Genomic DNA, 25,775 nt, shown 5'->3' with positions numbered 1-25,775 from the left:
CCCCGTTCTCAGCCAAGCTTCTTCACTAACTGTAGTGCCCGCGTCACAGAGGTCAGTGCTGAAGGCAAACCGAACGCGTTCTGAGGAGAAGTTGACCACGGCGCTACCTGCGCCAGTGTTTGCAGACACTAATTCCGTAATTGTTCAGCTCACCCGCTGCTCCGAAACAATACGCCTTCAACACAGTTCACCCCAGGCTTGCAAATCAAGATACTTGACACTGCTTCTCACATACGGTATTGCCTGTGACAACCGCCGTTTGTATTGCAACCTTCTCCACCTCCACAACACACCAAATTTCAGTGTGTGAGTCTCCGTGTCTGTCTCTCAAGGATACGGTCCTTGTAGTGCCTGCCACTTCGCCGCTCAGAATCCCATTATCTTAAAAAATTATATTCTCACACAATACTCTGATTTCCACAGGCACTCTAGCATCTTATGATGAACAGTCACTGTTAGAAATGGGGTTTTTGGTTGGCAGTCAGGTTGCCCTCTGTCCAAGCAAGAACCCTCACTCTAGTCAGGGTAAGTCACACACAATCCAAAATCAGCCTCCGGTAGCTTGGCACGAGCAGTCAGGCTTAACTTAGAAGGCAATGTGTAAAGCATTTGTGCAATAAATCATACAACACCATAGCATAACCCCACAAAAATACACCACACAGTATTTAGAAAAATATATAATATTTATCTGGGTATCTTCAGGTCAAAACGATCAAACTTGCAATACGAATTTGTAAAGTTATCACTGAGAAGTGATAGAAAGTGTCTTAAGTCTTTAGAAAGTAAACAAAGTCTCTTTCAAACACAAAGTACCTGGTATCTGGTGGAAAATCTCCTCAGAGGGCCACAGGAGAAGAGGTGCGTGGAAAACTGGTGTGTGCGTCGATTTCTCCTCAGCACACACGGACTTGCGTCGTTATTTTCCACGCGGGGAGTCGGGCGTCGTTTTCCGGCGCGGACAGTCTCTTACTGTGGTTTACGGGGAGTACCAGATGTCCCGGGTCTGTGCGTGGATTTTCCTGCTTGTTCTCCGGCTGCGCGTCGGTCTGCGGGGCTGCGCGTCGAAATTACGATCTCACAGCAGGCGTCGCGTCGATTTCTCCTCTAGACTTCGATCTGTGGGGCTGCGCGTCGAAATTACGATCTCACGGCAGGCGTCGTGTCGATTTCTCCTCTAGAGGTCGGGTGGCGTTGTCCTTGCGAGGCCGTGCGTCGGATCTTCGATCGTCCCAAGAGCGTCGCGTCGATCAGCGTCGGAGTGCGGCGTTTTTCTCGCCGCCAAACAAGCTGTGCGTCGAAATTTTCGGCGCACGGAGCGTCCAAGTAAAAGAGAGAAGTCTTTTTGGTCCTGAGACTTCAAGGAACAGGAGGCAAGCTCTATCCAAGCCCTTGGAGAGCACTTTCACAGCCAGACAAGAGTTCAGCAAGGCAGCAGGGCAACAGCATGGCAGCAGTCCTTTGTAGAAAGCAGACAGGTGAGTCCTTTGAGCAGCCAGGCAGTTCTTCTTGGCAGGATGTAGTTTCTGGTTCAGGTTTCTTCTCCAGCAAGTGTCTGATGAGGTAGGGCAGAGGCCCTGTTTTATACTAAGTTGTGCCTTTGAAGTGGGGGTGACTTCAAAGAGTGTCTAAGAAATGCACCAAGCCCCCTTTCAGTTCAATCCTGTTTGCAGGAGTCCCAGTAGGGGGTGTGGCAGTCCTTTGTGTGAGGGCAGGCCCTCCACCCTCCCAGCCCAGGAAGACCCATTCAAAATGCAGATGTATGCAAGTGAGGCTGAGTACCCTGTGTTTAGGGTGTGTCTGAGTGAATGCACAAGGAGCTGTCAACTAAACCTAGCCAGACGTGGATTGAAGGGCACAACAAGATTTTAGTGCAAAGAAATGCTCACTTTCTAAAAGTGGCATTTCTAGAATAGTAATATTAAATCCGACTTCACCAGTCAGCAGGATTTTGTATTACCATTCTGGCCATACTAAATATGACCTTCCTGCTCCATTGCGTAGCACAACTTGATGAAACAGTTGTGCATGTTAGAGATTAACTGTTGCTGAAAAAAATGAAGAAAGTGTGCAAAGTCGGTAAAGGGGAAGAAAGCAGTTGTAATAATTGTACTCCTTAGATACCTGCTGAGCTACTTTATAAGATTCTATGTGAGCTTCTGCATCTCATGCGGTTCCAACTACCAATCTTGCAAGGAATGAGGCTCATTGCTGCTACCACGGAATTTTTTTTTTAAACAAATGGGATGCACTCTATTTGGCACAGCTAAGAACAAACAGTTTTTGTGTCTCAAGAGCAGGAAATGAACATGCAGCCTGCAGCACACAGGCTACCTACAGTGTGTGAGAAATAACATTCGAACATGACATTGAGACTTAGGCAGGCAAGCTTGGGTTGTCCTGTGTCGTCAGTTAAATTCATACTAGTTAGTGTCACTTAGTGACACCTAACATGTGTTACTCCTACTTAGAGATCCCACAACTAAATTTTTACTTAGTGCATCCTAGCAGACTACAGCCAGGAGCAGTAAGTAACATTACAGTGTTGCCCAAACTTTATAAATGGTTCAAGACGGTGCACTGCATTCATTGTTTGGTATCAGTCGAAATAATTTTTCTTCCGAAATAACGAGAGGCAAATAAGTCTCATTGTAACTTGTATTTTCTTCTTCTCATGCGCCTAGAGCTGGTAGACAGGTCTGTCACTCAGCAGGCGATATGTCAAACTGTAAATTTGATTGCTGGTAGGACGTGCGCCATTGTAGGTCTAATTTTGTGAAGGCTCAATTAAGTGAATGTTTCGCCTTAGTTCCGGGTAAATTGAACAAATCAACTAGGACGCTCTTATGTGATTTGCCACACAGCACGATTGAAGTTATCAAGAGATCTGTAATTTGTAAAGTTAGGATTACTTAAATTATATCTGCATGTGAAATGTACAAGTGCTTACCCAGGTTATGCAGTAATTTTGATTCGGTCTTATGCAATGGAATTCACTAGAGTCAATAGCGAAACAATACTTCTAATACTAAACAGTCATGTTGTTTATACTGCCACATCACCCTTACATTTCTTAAAAGACAGAAGTATTAAAATAGGTGGTTTTTGAATTGTGTGCTAACAGCCCGTAGATACTTTGAATAAAATTCACTGAAAAAACTGGAAAAGTGAAAATATTGTCCTGTTCTCACATCGTACATTAAATCTACAGTTTCAGGGATGTTATTAGTACTCTTCATAACAAAGCAGCCCTGAAAACCTACACTTGTGGTAAAATGAGCAACCACAACTATATTCTTGACTCCGCACATGATGTGATTGGCTATCTCACAATGATATCAATGATGGCATTGCTGGTAGTATCATGTCACACAGAGACATCTGTAAAACTGCAAATGATTACTACAACAGCATAACCTCGTTTCTATATGCATCTCGTATAAGACATAGAGATGTTGAAAGGACTAAACAAATGTCCATCCTCAGTGGATTATAGGGTAGACACTCTAAGCAAAGGGCCAGCCTTCAGAATGGCCACTATGTCCTAATTTCACTGAGTATGACTGATGCCCATGCACGACAGCCTCTATGGGAAGAGATGCTAAATGCAGTGGAAACTTTTGGGCATGGCACAGGTACATTAGAGTTTTAGGACATGATGCTTGATGTTGAGCCAGACCACGTGATAATGCGACTCGAGTTTACTGACCATAGGAAAAGGTCAAGTACAAATGGGTTTAAGAGACTATTGCGTTAAACCAAAGTTGTGTTCCACACCCCTTCTTCACCTCACTGGTCAAAAGCTGCGTTCTTCATGCAGAGGTTGCAGGGCAGGGTCAAACTTTGAGCACAATGAACTCTGAGGCAAAATAACTAGAGATGTCAATGATGATGTGATATGTGATATTACAGTGATTTTATTAACCATATTATTTCTGAAATAATTTGTGAGGTATTGAACTCTGCATCTGGGGATTAATGGTTGCCATTCAGACTACTGAACTAGCAGAATTGTTGCTTTCAAAGGTAGAATTAACCAGCTTCTTACGCCCATACTTTTGTTCCATCATGTCTCATTTGCTTCCTCACTCATTCATTTTCCCTCTCATCCTGTCCTTCTCCTAGATTCATTTATCTCATGAATTTTCGTCCTCCCAATCTCTTGCATTCTGAATGTATACCTTCCGCTTTCTCTCTCTTTCTCGGGCGAACGATCAAATTGTCTGCTTGTCCTACAAAAATCATAAAAACACGTCCTTGACTTAGTGTGCCAAAATGTAGAGAAACAAGTAATATGTTGACTTCTATTCAGGACCCTGAAATTGAACCGGTAATGAATAGAGAATGAAACACTTTTGAAACGGTGTGCCATTTATTAGTACACGATCTTGATTAATTTCTTTATATAAAAGTAGTTTTTGACATGAGTCTCAATAACAAGTGCGCTTAAACTAAATTTATTTCAAAAATCCTAAAAGGAAGTTGTTGTTTCATTGTGGTTGGCAGACGCCTGAAAGGGCTGTACTTTGGCTTAATGTAACATGTTCAATTATAAAATCAATCAAACATCCTGATTGATTGCAGAGAGGAGAAGAATGTGCTGAGTAATGCCCCTTGCAGCAGTACTGCCAGAATTAAGATATGAATGTCGCTTCGGCTCCTTGGTGAAAACAATACACATATTGCCTAGTCCTTTTCATGGAAAAAAAACACTATATAGAGCTACCACGACCCACTTTGAACTTAACAGGCCCCCGAGGTAATAAAATAAATAAAAGACATGACACTAAAACATACAATACGGCATTTTTTTCTATATCGATGCACGTTTTTAAGGTATAACTTCAAACTGCTAGAATATTTTTCCTTTAGTCGGTTTGATTCAAACATTCGCAGTTCGAGGATTATCGTCGACGTTTGTGAGCATTATACATGTAATTTTACGCTATTCAGAAGTGCATCCCAATTATTCATAGACAAACACAGAATTACAGTTTAATAACCTTTCCTTCATTTGCATTACATTCCACTTTTCTGACACTTCTGTGGGAATGTCTGTTTTTGTACACCTCGGTGGCACTTGCAGACGTGTGTTGTTAGAGCCCAGCATTCCCTGAACAAGTAGATTTCTCGGAGGTCGTTGTCAATCCTGGTTAATGACTTCACAATCAGCGAGTACAGATCGTGCAACTGGAGGTGGGGGCTTTATCTGTAAGATTCTGTATGGCCCTTAGGCGGTGCCGTACTTAACGTTTCTCATGGGCATCATTCATCCTGGATCTGGCACCCTCTTCTAAAGAAATAGGTATCTAAATGGACTTCTATAGACAAGGGTACGAGGGCATTCTCTGTCAGTCTTCCATCTGCACATGTTGTGATATTTACAATCATTATTTCAAAACCAATGCTCCTAATTGTCTCATAAACATCTAGAAGTAAGAAACTAAGGGCCAGATGTAGGAAACAATTTGCGACTCGCAAACGGCAAAAATTGCCGTTTGCGAGTCGCAAATCGGAGTTTCCTATGCAGAAATGCATTTTGCGAGTCGGGACCGACTCGCAAAATGCATTTCCGACTCGCAAATAGGAAGGGATGTTCCCTTCCTATTTGCGACTCGCAGTGGTATGCAATTCCATTTGCGACCGCGTATCGCAGTTACCATCCACTTGAAGTGGATGGTAACCCACTCGCAAATTGGAAGTGGTCCCCATGGGACCCCTTCCACTTTGTGAATGGACCACAAAATATTTTTTCAGGGCAGGTAGTGGTCCAAGGGACCACTACCTGCCCTGAAAAAATACCAAAACAAAAGGTTTCGTTTTTTTTTTTAAGTGCTGCTCGTTTTCCTTTAAGGAAAACGGGCTACACTTGAAAAAAAAAGAACTGCTTTATTTTGAAGCAGTCACGGACATGGAGGTCTGCTGACTACAGCAGGCCTCCATATCTGCGAGTGCCCATAGTCGCTATGGGGCTGCAATTTGCGACCCACCTCATTAATATTAATGAGGTGGGTCTTTGCGACCCCATAGCGACTCGCAGACGGTGTCTGAGACACCGTTCTGCATTGCAAATTGCGAGTTGCAATTTGCGAGTCGCTCGGACTCGCAAATTGCAACTCGCAATTTGCAATATTGCTACATCTGGCCCTAAATGTGAAGGGGTCCTGTTGGTCAGTTTGATAGTTGGGCTGGTTGCACCTCACACTAGACAGTGACACAAAAGGAGCAGGGGTGTAGTCTGCAATTCTTGATGAGACATCTGTGCTAGAAGGGAGGGAGGGAGTGGTCACTTACACCTGAAAGGGCAGTGCCTGTCCTCACACAATGCAGTCTCTGACCCCCTGGTGAGTGTCTGGGGCCTGGCCTGGGCAAGGCCGGATTTCGCATTCAAAAGAGACTTTACTTTGAAGTAGGCCTACTTCAAAGGAGAAATTGGGTATAAGAAGGGCACCCAAAACCGCAGACTTTAGATCACTTCTGGACATCGAGAGGAACCTCTGCCTGGAGAAGAGCTGAGGAGAAGTGCTGCCCTGCCTGTGACTGTGCTTTGTGGAGCTATCCTGCAGTTGCTGCTTCTGCCAGAGTAAGAGGGCAAAGACTGGACTTTGTGTGCCTTCCATCTTGTGAAGAAATCTCCAAGGGCTTGATTTAGAGCTTGCCTCTTGTTGTTTGAAGTCTCAGGGACAGCAAAGACTTCTCTCTGCCAGCACCTGGAGTCCCTGGAGAGACTCCTGCTCTGCCAATTGGTGCCCTATCCAGTCCCTGGGCCCTTGAAAAGAAAGCTGGTGGAAATCCAAGGAAATCGACTTCGGACGACTTCGGACTGACGCCGCTGCTGAATCCGGTGACGCTGCCTGCAACAGACTCCGTGATCTTCGCTGGAACGCGACGACCTTTGCAGGCCCGATGCCTCTGCAGCCCCGCTGAAGTCCATGACTTCGTGGAAGTCGCCGCACCACGTCATGACCGACGCCGCTCGAAGTGCGCAGATTCAACATTTCGCACAGACGCCGCGATCCCCGACTTCACGCATCAACTTGTTTTCACTCTTCATCAAAGGTACTGTACTTGGGGGTCTACGCGACTCCGTGTCCGGCGCCGCTGGTGTCGGCTTGTTGGGAACGACTCCGTCACAACGCCATGTTAACACCTCATTAAAGCATTTTGTGTTTCTAAGCGTTATTTTTGAGTTTAATCTTTAAAAAATCATAACTTTACTTGTGTATGTCGGATTTTTGTCATTTTGGTCTTGTGTTGTTTAGATAAATATTTCCTATTTTTTAAGCTGGTGTTGTGTCATTTTGTAGTGTTTTCATTAAGTTACTGTGTGTGTTAGTACAAATACTTTACACCTAGCACTCAGAAGTTAAGCCTACTGCTCTGCCAAGCTACCAATGGGGCAAGCAGGGGTTAGCTGAGGGTGATTCTCTTTTACCCTGACTAGAAGAGGGTCCTTGCTTGAACAGGGGGTAACCTGACTGTCAACCAAAGACCCCATTTCTAACACACCACAAAAAGAGACTCTTTACAAGTTTAGAAAAATAGGTTTCTATGCTGAGCATAAAATAAGACCAAAAAATAGAAATCACGTAATTACTTTTCAACTTATACTGAATTAAAGTATACAGGCAATTACAAATGATTCAGGTGTTTACTGTATTGCAGATGTGAAGAAATGGGGAAAAGATAACTTTCTAAAAGTTACATTTTCTAAGTATTTGTTAAAAATCTGACTTCTCCAATGAATTTCTCTTTCTTTTAATAAAAATGAAAAATGCTATGTCTATGTAAATTTCATATTGGCCAGTTCAGGTCAAAAGATACAGATTAAAGTTTAGAATATGTATATTGACATTTTCTAGGATCCAACAAGAGCTATGCCAGGGAAAAGGAAAATTACTTTAGGGTGCTTGTCACTGTGGGAACATGCCTAATTTAATTTCCCACATGCTCCAATTGAACTCTTTGTGTGCCAAGATGGACTTAAGGATGACTTGTAAATATTTAAAGCATGGTTTCACACCTGTTTAAAAGGGCTATTTTAACAAGTTTGGTGGGTTTTTACAGTGCTGAAGTTTGGCTTCACATAATAGGTCTAAAGCCATGCTTTACAAGCCAACCCAGTATGTAGCACCATAGGTGATTGAGTCCACAGGTAGCAAATATGTTCCAGGTTCTGTGAGTATTTCCTGCCCTATTGGCTCAGGACTTATAGACAAGTTAACTATGTCAGTCAGGGGTAAGCCACTTTAACAATGTTTAAAGGGGGAGCACTGATCCTTAGCAAGGATAAATTGCACATAACGGAAAAGAAACCAGAAAAAGGCAAAAATTCCGGGATGACCATACTATACTCCATAAGACTCTCTATCCATTAAGGAACAGCCATACAGAACAGTAGTGAACAATATCATTTATTATATGCGTGTCTCACAAGAATGTATTTTAGACTTCAAAACATGGGATTTTAAATTGAAATGAAAAGTTTCAAATTCATCTTAATTCTGAGTATTATCTTGAAATCACTACTACTACACTGAGGAGAGTATCAGTTATGTAATCATATATTTGTGTGAAGTGAAACAAAATATATTTCCTGTCAAATTAGTAATTTTTTCCATCTTTTGTGATATTTAGAGTTTGATACTTAAGGATATTGTTGGCTGTGGATAAATCTCTTTCTTTAGTTAATTGTGACAGGGATGATCATTCTATCACAGCATATGTGTCATGCTAGAATACAGTAACACATAATATGGGGTGACTAGTTAATGTTTGCAAGTTCACATTACAGACTTTTGCGACTATTGCAATTAATTGTGAATTGTCTAATGATTTATTCTAGAAAGCATACATTTGGCTGCACTTTGCTTGCCCTGGTTAAAACTGTGGGAAGTGTGTCAAATGTACTTTCTGCAATAATAAAAATCTTCCAGTGGTCCTGGTTGTAACCCAGCCCTTGAAATCATATCTAGCATTTATGAAGATGAGCTTACAAATTATATGAAAAACCACTAGCATTCACACTGTAAAGCACACATAGAAGATGATTATCCATCTAATGTGATATAATTTCCTTAACAACCTTACAATAATAAAAAGCTCGATCATGTCCCACAGAGGTTATTTGTACATTCTATTTACTGCGTAGCAGGACCACAACATTTCATTTTGCAGTCACCTCAGAACAGTATTTTCGAAAATATTTGGAAAATTAGAAAAGGCATTACGATGTAATGAAAAGCTATCTTCAATAATCCATCCCGCTATGTTCCACCATGCAGGTGGCAAAAATCTTTCTGGCAATGAGCTGGGCGATGCAGAATTAGCATCTCCTATTAGCTTTTCCAAAGCTGGAGAATAGGCATTAGTAGTCCATGTAATGTGGCATGGATTAGGTAGGTGTACATTTCTTATAGCAAGTGACAGTCATAAGATCAAAGCTGCAGCACTGTAATGAAACTCCCTTTGCTCCCAGTGGTACTGACCTGCTGTAGATCCAGGTAGTTGGATTGTTTTCCTCACCTCAGAGCAACAGCAATAAGGTTACATTATTCGGCGTCACAATGGTCTCTCAAACTAGCACACTCTAATTTACTGGAACACAATGTTTCACTGATAACACAAATCACCAGGGCAGCCACATATTCTTCATTACTTGATGATAGAGGTCGTCCTGTCACTGAAAAAAGGGACAGCCTAAGTTATAGTCCTATAAGAAATCTGTGTTGGTGCACCCTAGGACATTCAAGGGAGGGTTTAGTGGTCCTCACCTTCAACAATTGGGGTCTCATGTAGCTGGTGTCCTGGGGATCTCCCATACATCAGATCCCCACTCTGGGAAACAATTACTGCTTTCAAGCATTTGACTCTGAGGGTACGCAAAGAAAATGTTGTGGCTTAGAGACCCAGAACTCTGCAATGCAGGAAATAACAGATAATGAACATCTTCCCCCCCATCCCGTGCTTTTTCTTACAATAAGGGAACGTACATTATTACCCACTTTACTAAAAAAAAAAAACACAATGTATCCAAAAAATACAGAATGCAAGATGAAAATGCCTAGGGTAGCACTCTTTAAATGACATCTCAACCAAGGAGGGGTGCACTCTACAAAAAAGAAATGTCCCACAGGTTGCATAAGCTCCTAAATGCACCTTGGACCCTCTGACCTGGAGGCATCTATAACAGTCTCTACACTAGCCAGCCCTAATCCCTAAATACACCACATCCCCTTTTGCGCCTAGCACAATGTGAAGGGAACTTCACAAATCAGGTTATTAAATTGGGAGCAGCTGACCTTGTCAATATAATAAACAATCTGGTTAGGTCAAAACAAAGATCTGACAGAACCTCTGGTCCGTCAGACACTAAGATCATTAAAATAGGTTGAGAGGAACCGTGGATATGAAACTTTAATGATTTAATGCAGCACCCAAATAGAAAAAGTGAAGCGCTATTGAACGGTTTATGGTGGACTGGGACTTTGGCACAATTTCAGTTTGACCACAATGAAGCATAAGTCAGATTTACCATGGAGATGTTTACAAACAAAGATTTATCTGTCCAAGGGTGTGGTCATTGAGGGTCTCTTGCAATCAGATATGGCAGAGTCTATCTCATACTGAATCTGTTAGTTTTGGGAACAAAAGCCTTCAGTGAGGGAAATCTAGATTTTGTGGCAAACGTAGCTGTACTGACACAGAGCTTTTAGGCCCTCAGCCACTGTGAGGGCAAACACTTTAAATATATACTGCACCATTGTTATATGCATGTTGTTTTCACCCTGCCTTGTGGGCTTCCAAGACTTTTTTGACAGGTGACTTTTTAAAATATAAAAATAGATTTTCCTACATGGCAAAAACACTTTTCCTTGCCCGGTGATACTGCAGTGCCTAATAAACTGCAGCTCCTGGAAAATATATTCTATTGCCTTTGGTGACTGTGGTATACATTCACATGGTCCTGTAGAGGCCACCTAACCTTTCATGCCATAAATGCATTCTAGGCACCTTCTAAACTGGACTTACTGGGAAGTTATTGTCAGAGAGACCAGATCCTCAGGGCCTGCGCACGTTACCAACATGTCCACCACTAGACAGCTCCGAAGCTCCGATAGATATATCACAGAGCCTGAAAGAGTCCAAGTGGGGGAAAAGAGGATTAGGTAGGGATCAGCTGGGAAGGAGACCTGTAGGAAGCAAAAGGTTAAACAACACAATATCAAGATATAATCACATTGACTTTCAATAGACTATGGTTCTAAGAGTTCTCATACTGTAACCATGGATAACCTAAGAAGTGACTACACTAGACCTCAAGAAACCTAGGTACCTGGAAAAAATCAAGAATGGGTTAATACAATGTTTCATATGAGCTTTTCATGAAATATCACATACTGTCTAGAATACAAGAACCTTCTAGTATAATGTTTCAGAACAAACATTGCATTTTTACATGAGGACAAAAGGCTATCTGAAACGTTCCCTGGAAAACAATAGGAATTATACTAGGGACTTAATATGCACAAAGAATGTCACATTTTGAATTAAGCATCTTCACAGAAAATCCAAAAGCTCGGGATAAATGTGTGCACCTCAACAAACACAACACACCAAAGTGTTAAATGCCAGGAAATGATCGCGCACTCTGTTGCCGATCTGAATGTCAAGTTTTACATGCTGGAAATGAATCGCGCACACTGCCTATTCGAACAAGAATATGTAAATGCCATGAAATGATCGCGCACAATTGTTGCCGATCTGAACATCAAGTTTTACATGCTGGAAATGAATCACAAACACTGCTGATTCGAACAAGAATATGCAAATGCCATGAAATGATCGCGCACACTGTTGCCGATCTGATCATCAAGTTTTACATGCTGGAAATGAATCGTGCACACTGCCGATTCGAACAAGAATATGTAAATGCCATGAAATGATCGCGCACACTTGTTGCCGATCTGAATGTCAAGTTTTACATGCTGGAAATGGATCACGCACACTGCCGATTCGAACAAGAATAATGTAATGCCATGAAATGATCGCACACACTGTTGCCGATCTGAACATCAAGTTTTACATGCTGGAAATGAATCGCGCACACTGCCGATTCGAACAAGAACATGCAAATGCCATGAAATGATCGCGCACACTTGTTGCCAATCTGAACGTCAAGTTTTACATGCTGGAAATGAATTGCGCACACTGTTGATTCGAACAAGAATATGCAAATCCCATGAAATGATCGCTCACACTGTTGCCGATCTGAACATCAAGTTTTACATGCTGGAAATGAATTGCGCACACTGTTGATTCGAACAAGAATATGCAAATCCCATGAAATGATCGCACACACTGTTGCCGATCTGAACATCAAGTTTTACATGCTGGAAATGAATCGCGCACACTGCCGATTCGAACAAGAATATGTAAATGGCATGAAATGATCGCGCACACTTGTTGCTGATCTGAACGTCAAGTTTTACATGCTAAAAATGAATCACACACACTGCCGATTCGAACAAGAATATACAAATGCCATGAAATGATCGTGCAAGCTGTTGCCGATCTGAATGCCAAGGTTTACATGAGAGCAATGAATTGCGCACTCTGAAAGTTTCACAAGTAGGCCCAAAACTCGAGAATCTTTGAGAACGGGGTACGGGCTCCAGCCCGACCTCCGCCTTACCGCCCTGCTCAAGGATCACCAATATATTGCGGGGCAGGTCTGGAACATCAAGGAAGGCCTTTTGAACAGGAGCTCAGGATGTTGCTGCTGCTCTCACAGGGACCTCTGAATAGTGAGCACGTGGAGCTGGGCTGGCTCCCTTATATAGAGTCTGGCCCAGCTCACAAACCACACCCAGTCATGCTGCAGGGAAAGCTTCTAGAAGGTCCTGGAAAGGAATCACACCCTAACACACTCAGTAAGCCTGCAGCAATACCTTGCAGATGAACAGTTATTGCAAACATCATTAATAGTGTTTTTCAAGGTTAAACTCTGCAATGCAAAAGGTTAACATACTGGATGTAAACACAATGCATGAATTATGCTCTTGCATAAAGACTGGGTTTTTGCATTTTTGTCACCCGTAGAGCGCGCACAGTCCTGATGTTGACAGGTGAGGGAAAGTCTGGGCTAGGGGCACACATGTTTTACCACTGTTTAGTAGTGGTAAAGTGCTATGGGTTTTATAACCAGCAAATTCAGAAAGGAAAACTTGGGCCATCCACAACAAAAATGATACTATCATAGGCAAATAATATGCTCATATACAATGCAAATCAATATTTAATGCCTTTAATGATGGTATCATGTTTACTTGACATTATCTTTTATGATACTCCTTGAAGCCTGATGCTAGGCTTTTAAAAGCACTGCTTCAATTTTCCCTTCTTTTTCACAAAGATCGTTCTTATGGTGCATCTTTATTTGTATAATGGATGCCCCTGCCTCACATATTGTGGGTGCTTTCCAGGGGACATGAGGCAGCCCAAGGCCATGTAGCCTATATGACTTCACTCGTCACTGTGCCACGTGCTAGCAGAAGCCTTGGCTTCTCTTTCTTTTTACTGTCTGTAGACTGCAGTGAAACTGGGAGGAAACTGGTGGTCCCACTCATTCACTTGACAGAAGAATGGGGCCAGGAGGCTGAAGAGCACTTTGCCAAATTTCCCCTAATGCCCTGCCCTTCACCAGGGGTGTAAATTAAAAGGTTGAGCACACATGCTTGAATCTGGCTGGTCCCCCCGAGGTGCCCTGCCTTTTCTGGCAGTAACATGAAACACACAAAAGATTATGGTAGAAATGCTTGTAAGAAGTCTAACCATTGGCAATAGGATTTCAACCCATCATTCTTTTTCTCATCATGCCACCTCAGTTTGGACCCAATCATTTTCAAATCAGTATTGATCTTACTGAAGTAGGAACTGTGGCAGCAGTACAAAGATCCCAGTAGGAACTAGATGGTGCATGCTGCTGTGAGGATACTGGGCTTGTGCCTTGTGGGCTGCGGCCATCCCCATGAGCTTATTTATGACATCAGTACACTTTGTCCCAGCAAGATGACCTCAGACATGCCTCCCATGAGTGGTAAGTTAGAAGTTTATTTCCTCATGCCCAACTGGGCTAACTTTGATGAGTTTTTATGCATTGTGCTCCTGATGGTGCACTACAACCACCAGGATAGTCAATTCTAGGCTTCTCATTCTTTAAGAAATGTTTGAGGTGGTTTGTTTCAGCTTAGTTTGAGCTGCTTTGCCACGATGAGACAGAACTATTGGACCTGCTGTCCTACCCCTCCAGCTCCTGGAATCCTGTTTTTTACAAGCCTCATTTACAGCTCCAGAGAGTGGCTACAAACTTCCAGCAATAAGTAGCTCTAGGTTTGATCATCCCTGACCAGGCTCTTCCCTCAGCTGCATCCTGTGGCTGTTTAGGCAGGTAATGCTGCCTCTTTGGATTCTATTGTCCTCACAATTTCCAGGTGATCATTTTCAGGGTGCTTGTATGTCCAGTCTAGCAGGAGTCAGGGGGTCTCCTTCATGGGTGACTGCCTAAAGCCAGTCCACAGGAAACCTCTCCTTCAGGAAATCTAAGAAGTCCACTGTCTACTGTCCCCAGAGGGAGTTGAGAGATCAGAGCCACTGGTCTTTTAGATAAGACTCCACAGAGTCACTACAACTACATTTCCAGAGTATCTCTTCACTGCAGATAGTGATTAGCCCACAATGGGTCTTTCCTTCTTTCTCTGTAGTTGTCCTCCTCTTAATGTTTCACTTCTACTAGGATTCAAGGGTTGAGTTGGAGAGTGCTAGAAGGTATAGGGTCTCTCCTCTATCCAGTACTGCACATTATACCTCCATCGATAAGTCACTTTCTAGGAACAGCTTACTGACTGGTCCTCCCCCTCACACATCATCACTTTTTTCAATATGCCTGAATCAATCCCATTCCCTTAATTGAGAAATTAGGTCACCCATCACTTCCTTGCCTTTCTTGTGCTCTGAACATTGCCCATCACTGGGGGTGCATTTTGAAAACATTTAGAAACCATTCGAAGATGGCTACCTAGTCATGCTTTAGAGTGGCAGCTACCATGGAATCCTGTTATAATTGCTTTAAAAAAATCAATATTGAATCTGTCCATGTGCATACAAGCCCTTTTGGGATGATTTTTTTAAAGCAAAATAAAAAACCTCCATGTTGGTCACTACCCAATCCCGAGAATGCACAGTGAGCACCTTGAAATGGTGCTTCTTTTGTTGTGAGAAAAAGCATTCCAAGATGTGCAGCCTCCTTGCATGAAAGAACATACATTAAGATAGGTCATCTTTTTTATGCAAAGGAGAAAAAGATTGGAAAATAACCATGATGGTTGTATGTGTGCGTGAATATTCTTTAAAAAAATATATATATTTCTAAGATATATGTCAGGCATGTGTGTACATGCAAGGGGCCATCTGTGAGAACATTATTTTGTTATTAGTTAGATTGGTGCCCACTACAAGTATAAAAGTCACTAACTTGTTGGGTCCAGACAAAGGTTGAGCTCAAGCCCTACCAGCTATGAAACAGAGCAGACAGGTTAACTTGACAAAATTGTGTGTAATAGTTAAAAGGTCAAAACACAAGGTAAGAAACATTCCCTTCATGTTATAAAAAGACAGAAAAATTTGATGTTAAAAAAGATAGCAAAACCACAAAATTCCTTGTTAGAAATGGGGTCTCTAGTTGACAGTCGGTTTGCACCCTGTCCAAGTAGGGACCTGCACTCTAGTCAGTATAAGGGAGATACTCTGCTCTAATAACCCCTGCTCACCTCTTTGGTAGCTTGACACGAACAGTAAGGCTTATCTCAGCAGCAACCTGGAAAGCATTTGCGCATAAGACACAGAGATACAATGAAAATATTACAAAAGGACACCACACCAGTTTTAGAAAAATAAACAATATTTATCTATGTAAAACAAGACCAAAACAAGAAAAATCCAACATATAATAATAAAGATATGAATTTTGCAAGAATTAACTTTAAAATACAGTTCCTTGAAATTGATAGCTGTGTCTGGGGCTGTCACGTCATTGTGAACAAGAAATCCAACAGGTCAGGGGGCTGTAGCGTCGCGGGCCAGCTATGATGTCAGGAAGACCTGCAAACAGTATCTTGGAAATAAAGGGCGTTGTGATCCTCGCGATGAGATCGGAAGTGTGGCATCGCTGGCATTGGTTCCGTATGTCGGTGCAGGGGTCGTCAGGCAGATCGAACTCCAGGCTGATGATGAAGTCAGGAACACTGGCATTGGTGGCGTCGGGGCTGCGGTGCGAAGTGGAATGATGCGTTGTGTGTGCCCACAGATTACGGTGCAGACAGCGTCTCGTTGATGGCATCATGTGTTTGTTTTTTTGTTGCAGCACAAAGCACACAGTTTACAGTGCTGTAGGCAGATGAAGCTAAAGTCTTCGATTCCCCTGAGACTTCCAACAGGAGGCAAGCTCTACTTCAAGTCCAGTCTTTGTCCTCATTAAGGCAGAAGCAGCAACTGCAGGCCAACCCAGCAAAGCACACACAGCAAAGGGGCAGTACTCTTCCTCCACCTCTTTAGTTCTTCTCCTTGGCATTGGGTCATCTTGATCCAGAAGTGTTATAAAAGTCTGGGGTTTGGGTCCACTACTTATACTCCTTTCTGCCTTTGAAGTAATCAAACTTCAAAGGACAGTCTCTGTTGTTGACAAGATACTGCCTTGTCCAGGTCTGGCCCGAGACACTCACCAGATGATTGGACACTGCACTGTGTAAGGACAGGCACAACCCTTTCAGGCGTAAGTGTCATCTCCTCTCTCCCCACTCTAACACAGGAGATTCATCAAAATATGAAGGCTACACCCCAGCTCCCTTTGTTTAACTGTCAAGAGGGAATTCACAACAGCCCAACTGTCAGTATGACCCAGATGTGGACTACTCAAGCAGGCAGAGCCACAGAATGGTTTAATTAAGAAAATGTCCACTTTCTAAAAGTTGCATTTTCAAACTGACAATCTTAAAAACAACTTTACTAAAAGGTGTATTTTTAAATTGTGAGCTCAGAGACCCCAAACTCCAGATCTGTATCTGCTCCTAATGGGAAACTGCACTTCAAAGATATTTAAAGGCATTCCTCATGTTAACCTATGAGAGAGATAGGCCTTGCAACAGTGAAAACAGGATTTGGCAGTATTTCACTGTCAGGACATGTAAACGACATCAATACATGTCCTACCATTAACATACAAGCAGTTTAAAACTGAACACACAGACATTGCAGTGGCAGGTCTGAGACACATTCACAGGGGTACTCATGTGGGTAGCACAATCAGTGCTGCAGGCCCACTAGTAGCATTAGATTTGCAGGCCCTGGCTACACATAGTGCACTTTACTAGGGACATATGAGTAAATCAAAGATGCCAATCATGGATAAACCAAACACCAATAAAATGTATATAGGGAGCACTTGCACTTTAACACTGATCAGCAGTAGTAAAGGGCACAGAGTCATTAAACCAGCAAAAACAGAGACCTCCATACCATAAAAACAGGAGGTCAGAAGGCAAAAAGACAGGGGAAACACGCCAAAGGATTCCAGGCCTAACAGTCCTATAAAGAAAACCCAGGATTTGTATTTGTGAAGGTCTAAGTGGAAAAAGCAGCCAGAAAAGGTAAAGGGCCAATGATAGTCAATAGACACAATAGACTGAAACCACAATGCAATTTTGCACCAACCACAATGGAGCCAAGTGTATTGGTACTAGTGAAAGTCTGAAAGCCAAAAAGTTCAACAGTGACTAAATTCCACTGGTCAAGAGGAAACGTTTCCAGCCTTTCTTCTGGTGCCCAAATAACTACAGGAGTAAACATCTAAGCCCCCCCCCCCAGGGCCTCAGGGGAGGCAGTTAGAGATGCACAAGTTGTTTGGCAGAGACTAACAGCAGTTGCTTGCTTCTGGTCAGCTGGGCACTTTAGAAAAAACACCTCTTAGAGCTTGTTGTATTCAAACAGGAGGTCAACCAACTGACCATTGGAGCACACTTCTCTGCATGTCCAACCCTAAAGTCTCCTCACAGGTTTGAAAATAAAACATGTGCAGTTCATCTTCTGTTTTTTCCAAGTGTTCTGAGTAAGTCTGTATCAAGGTTCAGCTTTGTAGGGTTCACCAGCCTTAGTGGAGGACCCAGTAAGGCACTCCTAATTACTCTATGACCAATGGTGTAAATATTCTCAGGATGGGCCCTCCCTTCTTTTTTTTAGTAGTGTGTGTTTGTTTTACTGCAAACAGGCCCATAATGCAATGGCAGGGCAAATCTAAGATGGACAATGTATTCAGCCACACTAACCTTGGGCTCTGAAGTCTATGTGCAGTGGAGTGAGTTATGGAAATCACATGTGTACCCCAAACTAGCACTAGAATCTTGTTTGAAAGAGGCCCGGTACCAAAGGCAAACCAAGAGACATGTCTAGAGGGACAAAAGCAACACACACAAGAATTGTCCAGGCTTCCAATTTGCTCCCTTTGAAGGGTGCTGCAGAGGTTTTACATGTGCTTCGGATAGATCTGTCATGCAGGCACAGCCACCATGCTTCTGTTGAGCTAAATGGCATCATCTCTGCCCATTCATGTAGACCTGTCAATCACAGTAACCTATTGTGCTCCAAGGAGGAAATGTTTTTAGCTAATGCAAATTAACCTCCAGGAACTTCTGTCAGGAAAAGGCATGTTTTTAAAAGGTTTTTTTTGTAATATTAATTTTTTATAAAATCCAACTTCATCATTAAATTGGATTTTTAATAACCATTAACAACAGTGGTTAAAATATTTTTCTGACTGGTCCTATTATTGGGATAGCAGACGTAACATTTTAATCTATACTTTGATTTTCTACATGGGACAACTAAGTCTGCTACAGTGAAAATGACTGTTAGGGACTTGTCACTGTTGGGACATGTTAATATAAGTGTTCTACATTTCCCACTTTTAAATACCATGTACCCTACTTTGTGAGCTACGAGGCTTACAAAGGGGTGACTTAAAAATATTTAAAAAGGAATATTTATACCTATCAAAAATGGTTCATTTTAAAGGGTCACCCCGCAACAGTCAGCCTACAGTGGGTAGGCATCAGGCTATGTTTTCCTTATCGTATGAGTGGATGTCAAATACTTGCTGCCGTCCATATGACATCTTTAACTGTCCACACTATGGCTGCAGTCTCTGCATCATATACTATGTTCTTGTAGAAGAGTTATTTGCACCAGTCGGGGATTAGCCAATTCCTACTTGTTTTAGGGGTCACAGCAGATACAATGGGCACTGGACAACAGTGCCCCAGAGTGTGGAGTCTTAAAATCAGCAATACAGTTCAGCAAAATATAGGGATCACCACACAAAAAGTGGCCTTTTCGCACACCATCTTCCAATGATTTCCATTTTGTTTCATAAAAACAAATTTCAAAATGGCCCCCATGCATCAAGGGGTATGCACAGCAGCTATTTGGGGGGAAAACAAGCACAGGCAAAACCAGTCCTGGTGTCACTGTTGAAACTCAGCAAATGATTGACTGTTGGTTTGGGAATTGTATTTTATTGTTTTGTTCACTTTAATAGTGTTTGTTACTGCTTGTTACTCACATATTTTTTTTAAGAAATGTTTGCTGCTTGTACAAACAGCTGCCAGAGTTTGAGCCAGAAAAGTTTGAGTTAGAAATTACCCAGTCAGACTGTTTCCAACTGCAAAAATGTTTTGACATGTGTACATTGTGATTCGTTAATAGGTTACCGCACCACAATTTGTGTTTGCAATTCAGTATTTGCAAGGGGCGTGTTTAGGGCGTTCCTTCCAAACACCAAATCTGGATGGGATGTATGAATATTTTGTGACCAAATTACAGTCACAAAACATTCATATTTTACCGACTCCTTGAAGGAGGTGCTAAGCCACACACAATAGGAAGGGATCCTTAAGGTACCCCTTCCCCTTTGAGAATGGGAAACATATATTTTTAAGAGGAAGCAGTGGTCCTGAAGACCAGTGCCTACTGATAAAAAATTAAACTTAAAAGTTTAATTTTTTTCTTTTTAAACAAATCACATTTTCCTTCCAGGAAAATGGGCTGCGTTACAAAACTAAATAATTACTTTGTTTAAAAGCTTTTACTGACATGGTGGTCTGCTTACCCCAGCAGGCCACCATCCCTGTGACGGCTGTGATTCCTAATAGTTCACAAATTGCAACCTAGCTCGTTAATATTCATGAGGTAGGTCAATTTGCAACCCACTAATCACAAATAAAACTCAAAAGAAGTTTGTGCATTTGAAATAGCAATTTCCAAATTGCAATTCACAGGAAATCACAATTAGGAAATCGCTAATACAAATCTTCATACATGTAGCCCATAGTGTCTTTTTATTTTGCCGGTACAACCCCTCCATATGAACAATCTACTTTCTTGCACATATTCATAGTGCAGATGTGACTCTCATCTTTGTTTGCAGTTGGGTGATTTCTATATTTGTCCTATGATGCCCCATGCACTGGCTCTCCCTTGAGCAGGGAGTCACTTTTGAGATGGTTGTTTTTTTAGGTTGAGAGTAAGCGTATGACCTCTTGTATACTTTTAAGTATATTTCTTCTGTGGGCTTCCAGCTATTTAATTTGCTAGTTTCAGTGTCATTTAAAAATCCTAGCTTGCCAGTGGTCAGTCATGCCTCTGTGTCCCTCCTTCTTCTTTGTGGGAGCAGGGACCAACTACTGTATAATTACGCTTTGGCCTGTTTATCTGGTCTGTAGGGGACTTTTATTTTACTTTGTTTTCTGCTCCTGTCCAGGGAAGCTTCCCTTTTCATTTGTATAGCATATTTCTGCTGAGCTTAGCTGTAAAACAAGGCCATACATCAGGCTGTTATCTTGGTCACATTTGGTCTTTGTGGGCTCTCTGTACCCTGTCTTCACTGCCTGGCTCCCACCCTTCCTTGGCTTGGATTTTCTTTACCAAGTGTGCCTGCCTGTGTGGAGGGTGGTGGGGTCGTAGCGGATCAGCGGGGCTTGGGGGAGCTGGGGACCAGGGGTCGTGGCGCTGGGCGCGGGCCAGGCGCGGACGGGCGCAGACGGGCTTGCCTCTGGCGCGCCTCCGGCGCGCCAGCGGCGTGCCCGCTGCGCGCGCCCGCTGCGCAGTCGCGCAGCGGCCGCCATAAGAGGTAGGAGGGGGGGGGGAGGGGTCAGCTGGGGGCGAATGGGAGCTGGGGGGCACCACCACCTGATCCGCACTGCCAAAAGGAACTTTTTCACCGACAGACTAGACAAAAACAGCCACAACAGCAGAGAACTCTTCAGCATCGTCAAAGAGTTCTCCAACCCCAGCGCCAGCGCCAACGCCGTCACGCCCTCACAGGATTTGTGCGAATCCCTCGCCACTTTCTTCCATCGCAAGATCAGCGACCTCCACGACAGCTTCGGACACCAGACCCAACCATACACCACTGAACCCGCTTCCCCGGACATCACCCTCAACAACTGGACCCACATCAACACGGAAGAAACCAAATCCATCATGAACTCTATCCACTCCGGCGCCCCTTCGGACCCCTGCCCGCACTTCATCTTTAACAAAGCCGACGACATCATCGCCCCGCACCTCCAGACCGTCATCAACTCTTCTTTTTCTTCTGCTACCTTCCCAGAATGCTGGAAGCACGCTGAAGTCAACGCCCTACTAAAGAAACCTACGGCTGACCCAAGCGACCTGAAAAACTTCCGCCCCATCTCTCTTCTACCTTTCCCAGCCAAGGTAATAGAAAAGACCGTCAACAAACAGCTGACCACCTTCCTGGAAGACAACAACCTGCTCGACCCTTCACAAACCGGATTCCGAACCAACCACAGCACGGAAACCGCCCTCATCTCAGTCACAGACGACATCAGAACCCTGATGGACAACGGTGAAACAGTCGCCCTCATTCTCCTCGACCTCTCGGCTGCCTTTGACACCGTCTGTCACCGCACCCTAATCACCCGCCTACGCTCCACCGGGATCCAAGGCCAGGCCCTGGACTGGATCGCCTCCTTCCTCGCTAACCGCTCCCAAAGAGTTTACCTCCCTCCGTTTCGCTCAGAACCCACCAAGATCATCTGCGGCGTACCTCAAGGCTCATCGCTCAGCCCGACACTCTTCAATGTCTACATGAGCCCCCTCGCCGACATCGTACGCAAGCACGACATCATCATCACCTCCTACGCCGACGACACCCAACTTGTACTCTCCCTCACCAAGGACCCCGCCAGCGCCAAGACCAACCTACAAGAGGGTATGAAGGACGTCGCAGATTGGATGAGGCTCAGCCGCCTAAAGCTGAACTCTGAAAAAACGGAAGTCCTCATCCTCGGCAACACCCCGTCCGCCTGGGACGACTCCTGGTGGCCCACGGCCCTCGGCACCGCACCGACCCCCGCAGACCACGCCCGCAACCTCGGCTTCATCTTGGACCCTCTTCTCACCATGACCAAGCAAGTCAACGCCGTGTCCTCCGCCTGCTTCCTCACTCTCCGCATGCTCCGCAAGATCTTCCGCTGGATCCCCGCCGACACCAGAAAAACCGTGACCCACGCCCTTGTCACGAGTCGCCTGGACTACGGCAACACCCTCTACGCCGGGACCACCGCCAAACTCCAAAACCGCCTGCAACGCATCCAAAACGCCTCGGCCCGCCTCATCCTCGACGTACCCCGCAACAGCCACATCTCCGCACACCTGAGACACCTGCATTGGCTCCCAGTCAGCAAAAGGATCACCTTCCGTCTTCTCACCCACGCACACAAAGCCCTCCACAACAAGGGACCGGAATACCTCAACAGACGCCTCAGCTTCTACGTCCCCACCCGCCCCCTCCGCTCCGCTGGCCTCGCACTTGCTGCCGTCCCTCGCACCCGCCGCTCCACGGCGGGTGGGAGATCTTTCTCCTTCCTGGCGGCCAAGACCTGGAACTCCCTCCCCACCAGCCTCAGGACCACCCAGGACCACTCCGCTTTCCGGAGACTCCTAAAGACTTGGCTGTTCGAGCAGCGATAACCCCCCCTTTCCCCCCTAGCGCCTTGAGACCCGCACGGGTGAGTAGCGCGCTTTATAAATGTTAATGATTTGATTTGATTTGATTTGCTGAGAGCAAGGGGCTGAGGATCGCATGTAATTGCTTGTAGCCTAGGCACCCAGCTCTACCAGGGCTCCACAATCCTTAGAGACCGTGCCCACTTCTTCTCCGTACTGGGATCCCACTTGCAGATACAACAGTGCACCTCAGTTCACACACTCCAATCCCTCAGCTATGCCATTGCCAGGAGCCCCACACACACTGTCTGCCAAAGCACCTCAGTTCTTGCAGTCAGTACACTCTGCTGCTCCCGTACTGGGTCCTCGGGTGTATTTCCATCAGTGCACCTCAGTTCACACACTCCAAGCCTACAGCCATGCCAGAACCCCACTCACCGTGTCCGCCAGAGCACCTCAGTTCTTGAAGTTAGTACACTCTGCTATTCCAGTACTAGGACCTCAGGTGCCGCTCCATCAGTGCACCTCAGTTCTTCCCCTGCGAGGTCACTTCCTTTTTTTATTTCACATCGTTATTTAGGAGGGTCTGTTTCACCTATCTCACTCTGCTCTTCCCTTTACACCATTTACTCTCAATGATTTCTTTCTCCTCCACTTTTTTCTTTCCAGCTCTTAAAATGCACACATTAACTGTTTCGCTCTTTCTTTCAACTGTTTATTTCTACTAATTTCTACTATTTCTACTAATTTCCTTTTTTTTATTTCCCTCTTCCTGTTGCTACCTCCTATTTCAAACTCACAAAAACTTGGTTATTTCCTTCCTTGTTTCGTTCCTTTCTTTTTTCTTCATCAGGCGTTTATTCTTTCACTATTTTTTTCTCTTCCCTTCATTCTTTCTTTGTTTTTTTTATTTGCTTTTCCTTTGACTCAGTATGTGTCCTTTCACTTTTTTATTTTTATTCTTTCTTCCTTCCTTTCTCTGGTGTTTTTCTTATATTTATCTGTCAATTCACATTTTACTATAAATCCATCTTTTTCCCGTTTGTATGTGGAAGCCACAAGTTACGTGTTGAGACCCGAAGTGAAAAAAGTAGCTTTCCCATTCTGTGTTGTGGGAAATGTGTCAGTAGATATATGCCCTGGTTCTTTAGCTGCTTGTTTCTCTCACCATCTCTCTTTTTTCTCTAAGCTTCATTTTTCAACTTCTTTTTTCACACTTCTTTCATTATTTTTTCTTCTAGCTTTACTTCCCTTTTTTCCTTTGTCTCACGTTTTCTCCATGTCTTTTATGTTTTTATTTTTCTCATTTTTTCTTTCCCTTCTTTCTTTTATTTCTTTGCGACCCTTTCTCTTTCTTCCTTTTGTCAGTTGTATTCCTTTCACTTCTCTTTTTCTGCCCCATCCGCTTTCTCTCCTGAGGCCTACTTATTAATGAAGCAACAGGTGCAGTGCCGCCAGGGCTCATAGACCAATGGACCTCACTCAACTTTAATTATTGCTGTATCTTCCTACCAAAATTGTACTCAACCATTTTCCTTTCTTACTCCAGGGCCCGTCACACTGTTACTACGCCATTTGTCCTCTCCATCTTTACTCCCAACTCCCTCTTTCCTTTCACCCTCCAATCCGTCCCAAATAATATATTTGTTATGGTGTTTTGAGCATTACACTCTAGTGCCAAAAGTTTATTTCTGATAAAGGTTTATATGATAATTATATGTTTTAAGATAGAGAAAGAAAATAAATGGGACGGCTTTAATTAATTGCTGGGCCACTGGAATAATATGGCAGGAAAAGATGAAATTATGAGGCAGAGTTGACCAATTTATGTAGTAAGAAAAGTACAGTTATGTACTTACAATGCCAATAGCTCTTACTCAAGAAAATATGAGACCTATTGCACTGCAAATGCTTGTTTAAAATAGTTTTTCCACTTTATTAGGAAACATGATCTGGTAATTTTCTAGGTTTAGCGGATCTGCACCTTGTACACCGTTTTGCACCTTCTGCTGATTTCCAGTATAGGTTAAAATAGAGCAGCGCTTGTATATTCTGTCAAAAAATAACCTTTTTAGTAACTGATCAGTCTGTGTGATTTGTTTTCACTGATTCTTCTCAAAAGGCGCTTAGACGCAAATAATTTCATGGATCTGCCTGTTATATATTAAAAGAAAACACACAGAAAAATACGATATATTTTTGTAATCAGTGCAGTGTGCCTCTCCTTTTTGCGTTTCTTTCTAAAGTATGAAAACAATATGTGGTGGTGTTATTATAGGTTTTTTCATTGAAAATACGTTTTATGGTTATGTTATGCAATGATTTTACCGTGCTGTAAAATACAGACACAGGCAAATGCGGCCTGCTAAAAACAGCTCGATGACAGTACTTGCCATGCAAATGTAATTTTTCCTTAAGGGTCGTTCCACCACACTGTATTCGTTGCTGAGATATGAAACTTGGCAGACACCAATCTGCAACACAGTTTGCTGTAGTGCGCCTAGCATTTTTTCTGTTACAAAGTGATGAGTGCGTTTCAAACACATATTTAATTTTGTTTCTTTCCCAGCGTTATGTGGCGGGGATGTCAGAGGCCCTAGTGGAACAATTTTGTCGCCTGGTTACCCTGAGTTCTATCCCAATTCATTGAATTGTACATGGACCGTAGAAGTGACCCACGGAAAAGGTAAACACGC

General features: G+C 43.5%; 1 protein-coding gene across 1 annotated transcript in view; it reads left to right on the top strand.

The window, feature by feature from the left end:
- CSMD3 (CUB and Sushi multiple domains 3) overlaps positions 1–25,775 on the top strand; it is a 2,682,374-nt gene that overhangs the window by 1,544,731 nt on the left and 1,111,868 nt on the right. The window contains exon 19 of the mRNA XM_069220640.1: positions 25,649–25,765. Coding sequence (XP_069076741.1) covers positions 25,649–25,765 — 117 coding nt within the window. The remainder of the gene's footprint in view (positions 1–25,648; positions 25,766–25,775) is intronic.

This window comes from Pleurodeles waltl, chromosome 2_2 (genome assembly GCF_031143425.1).
Source record: "Pleurodeles waltl isolate 20211129_DDA chromosome 2_2, aPleWal1.hap1.20221129, whole genome shotgun sequence".
In the NCBI taxonomy this organism is placed as follows: domain Eukaryota; kingdom Metazoa; phylum Chordata; class Amphibia; order Caudata; family Salamandridae; genus Pleurodeles; species Pleurodeles waltl.
This window is presented reverse-complemented; position numbering and strand designations above follow the sequence as displayed.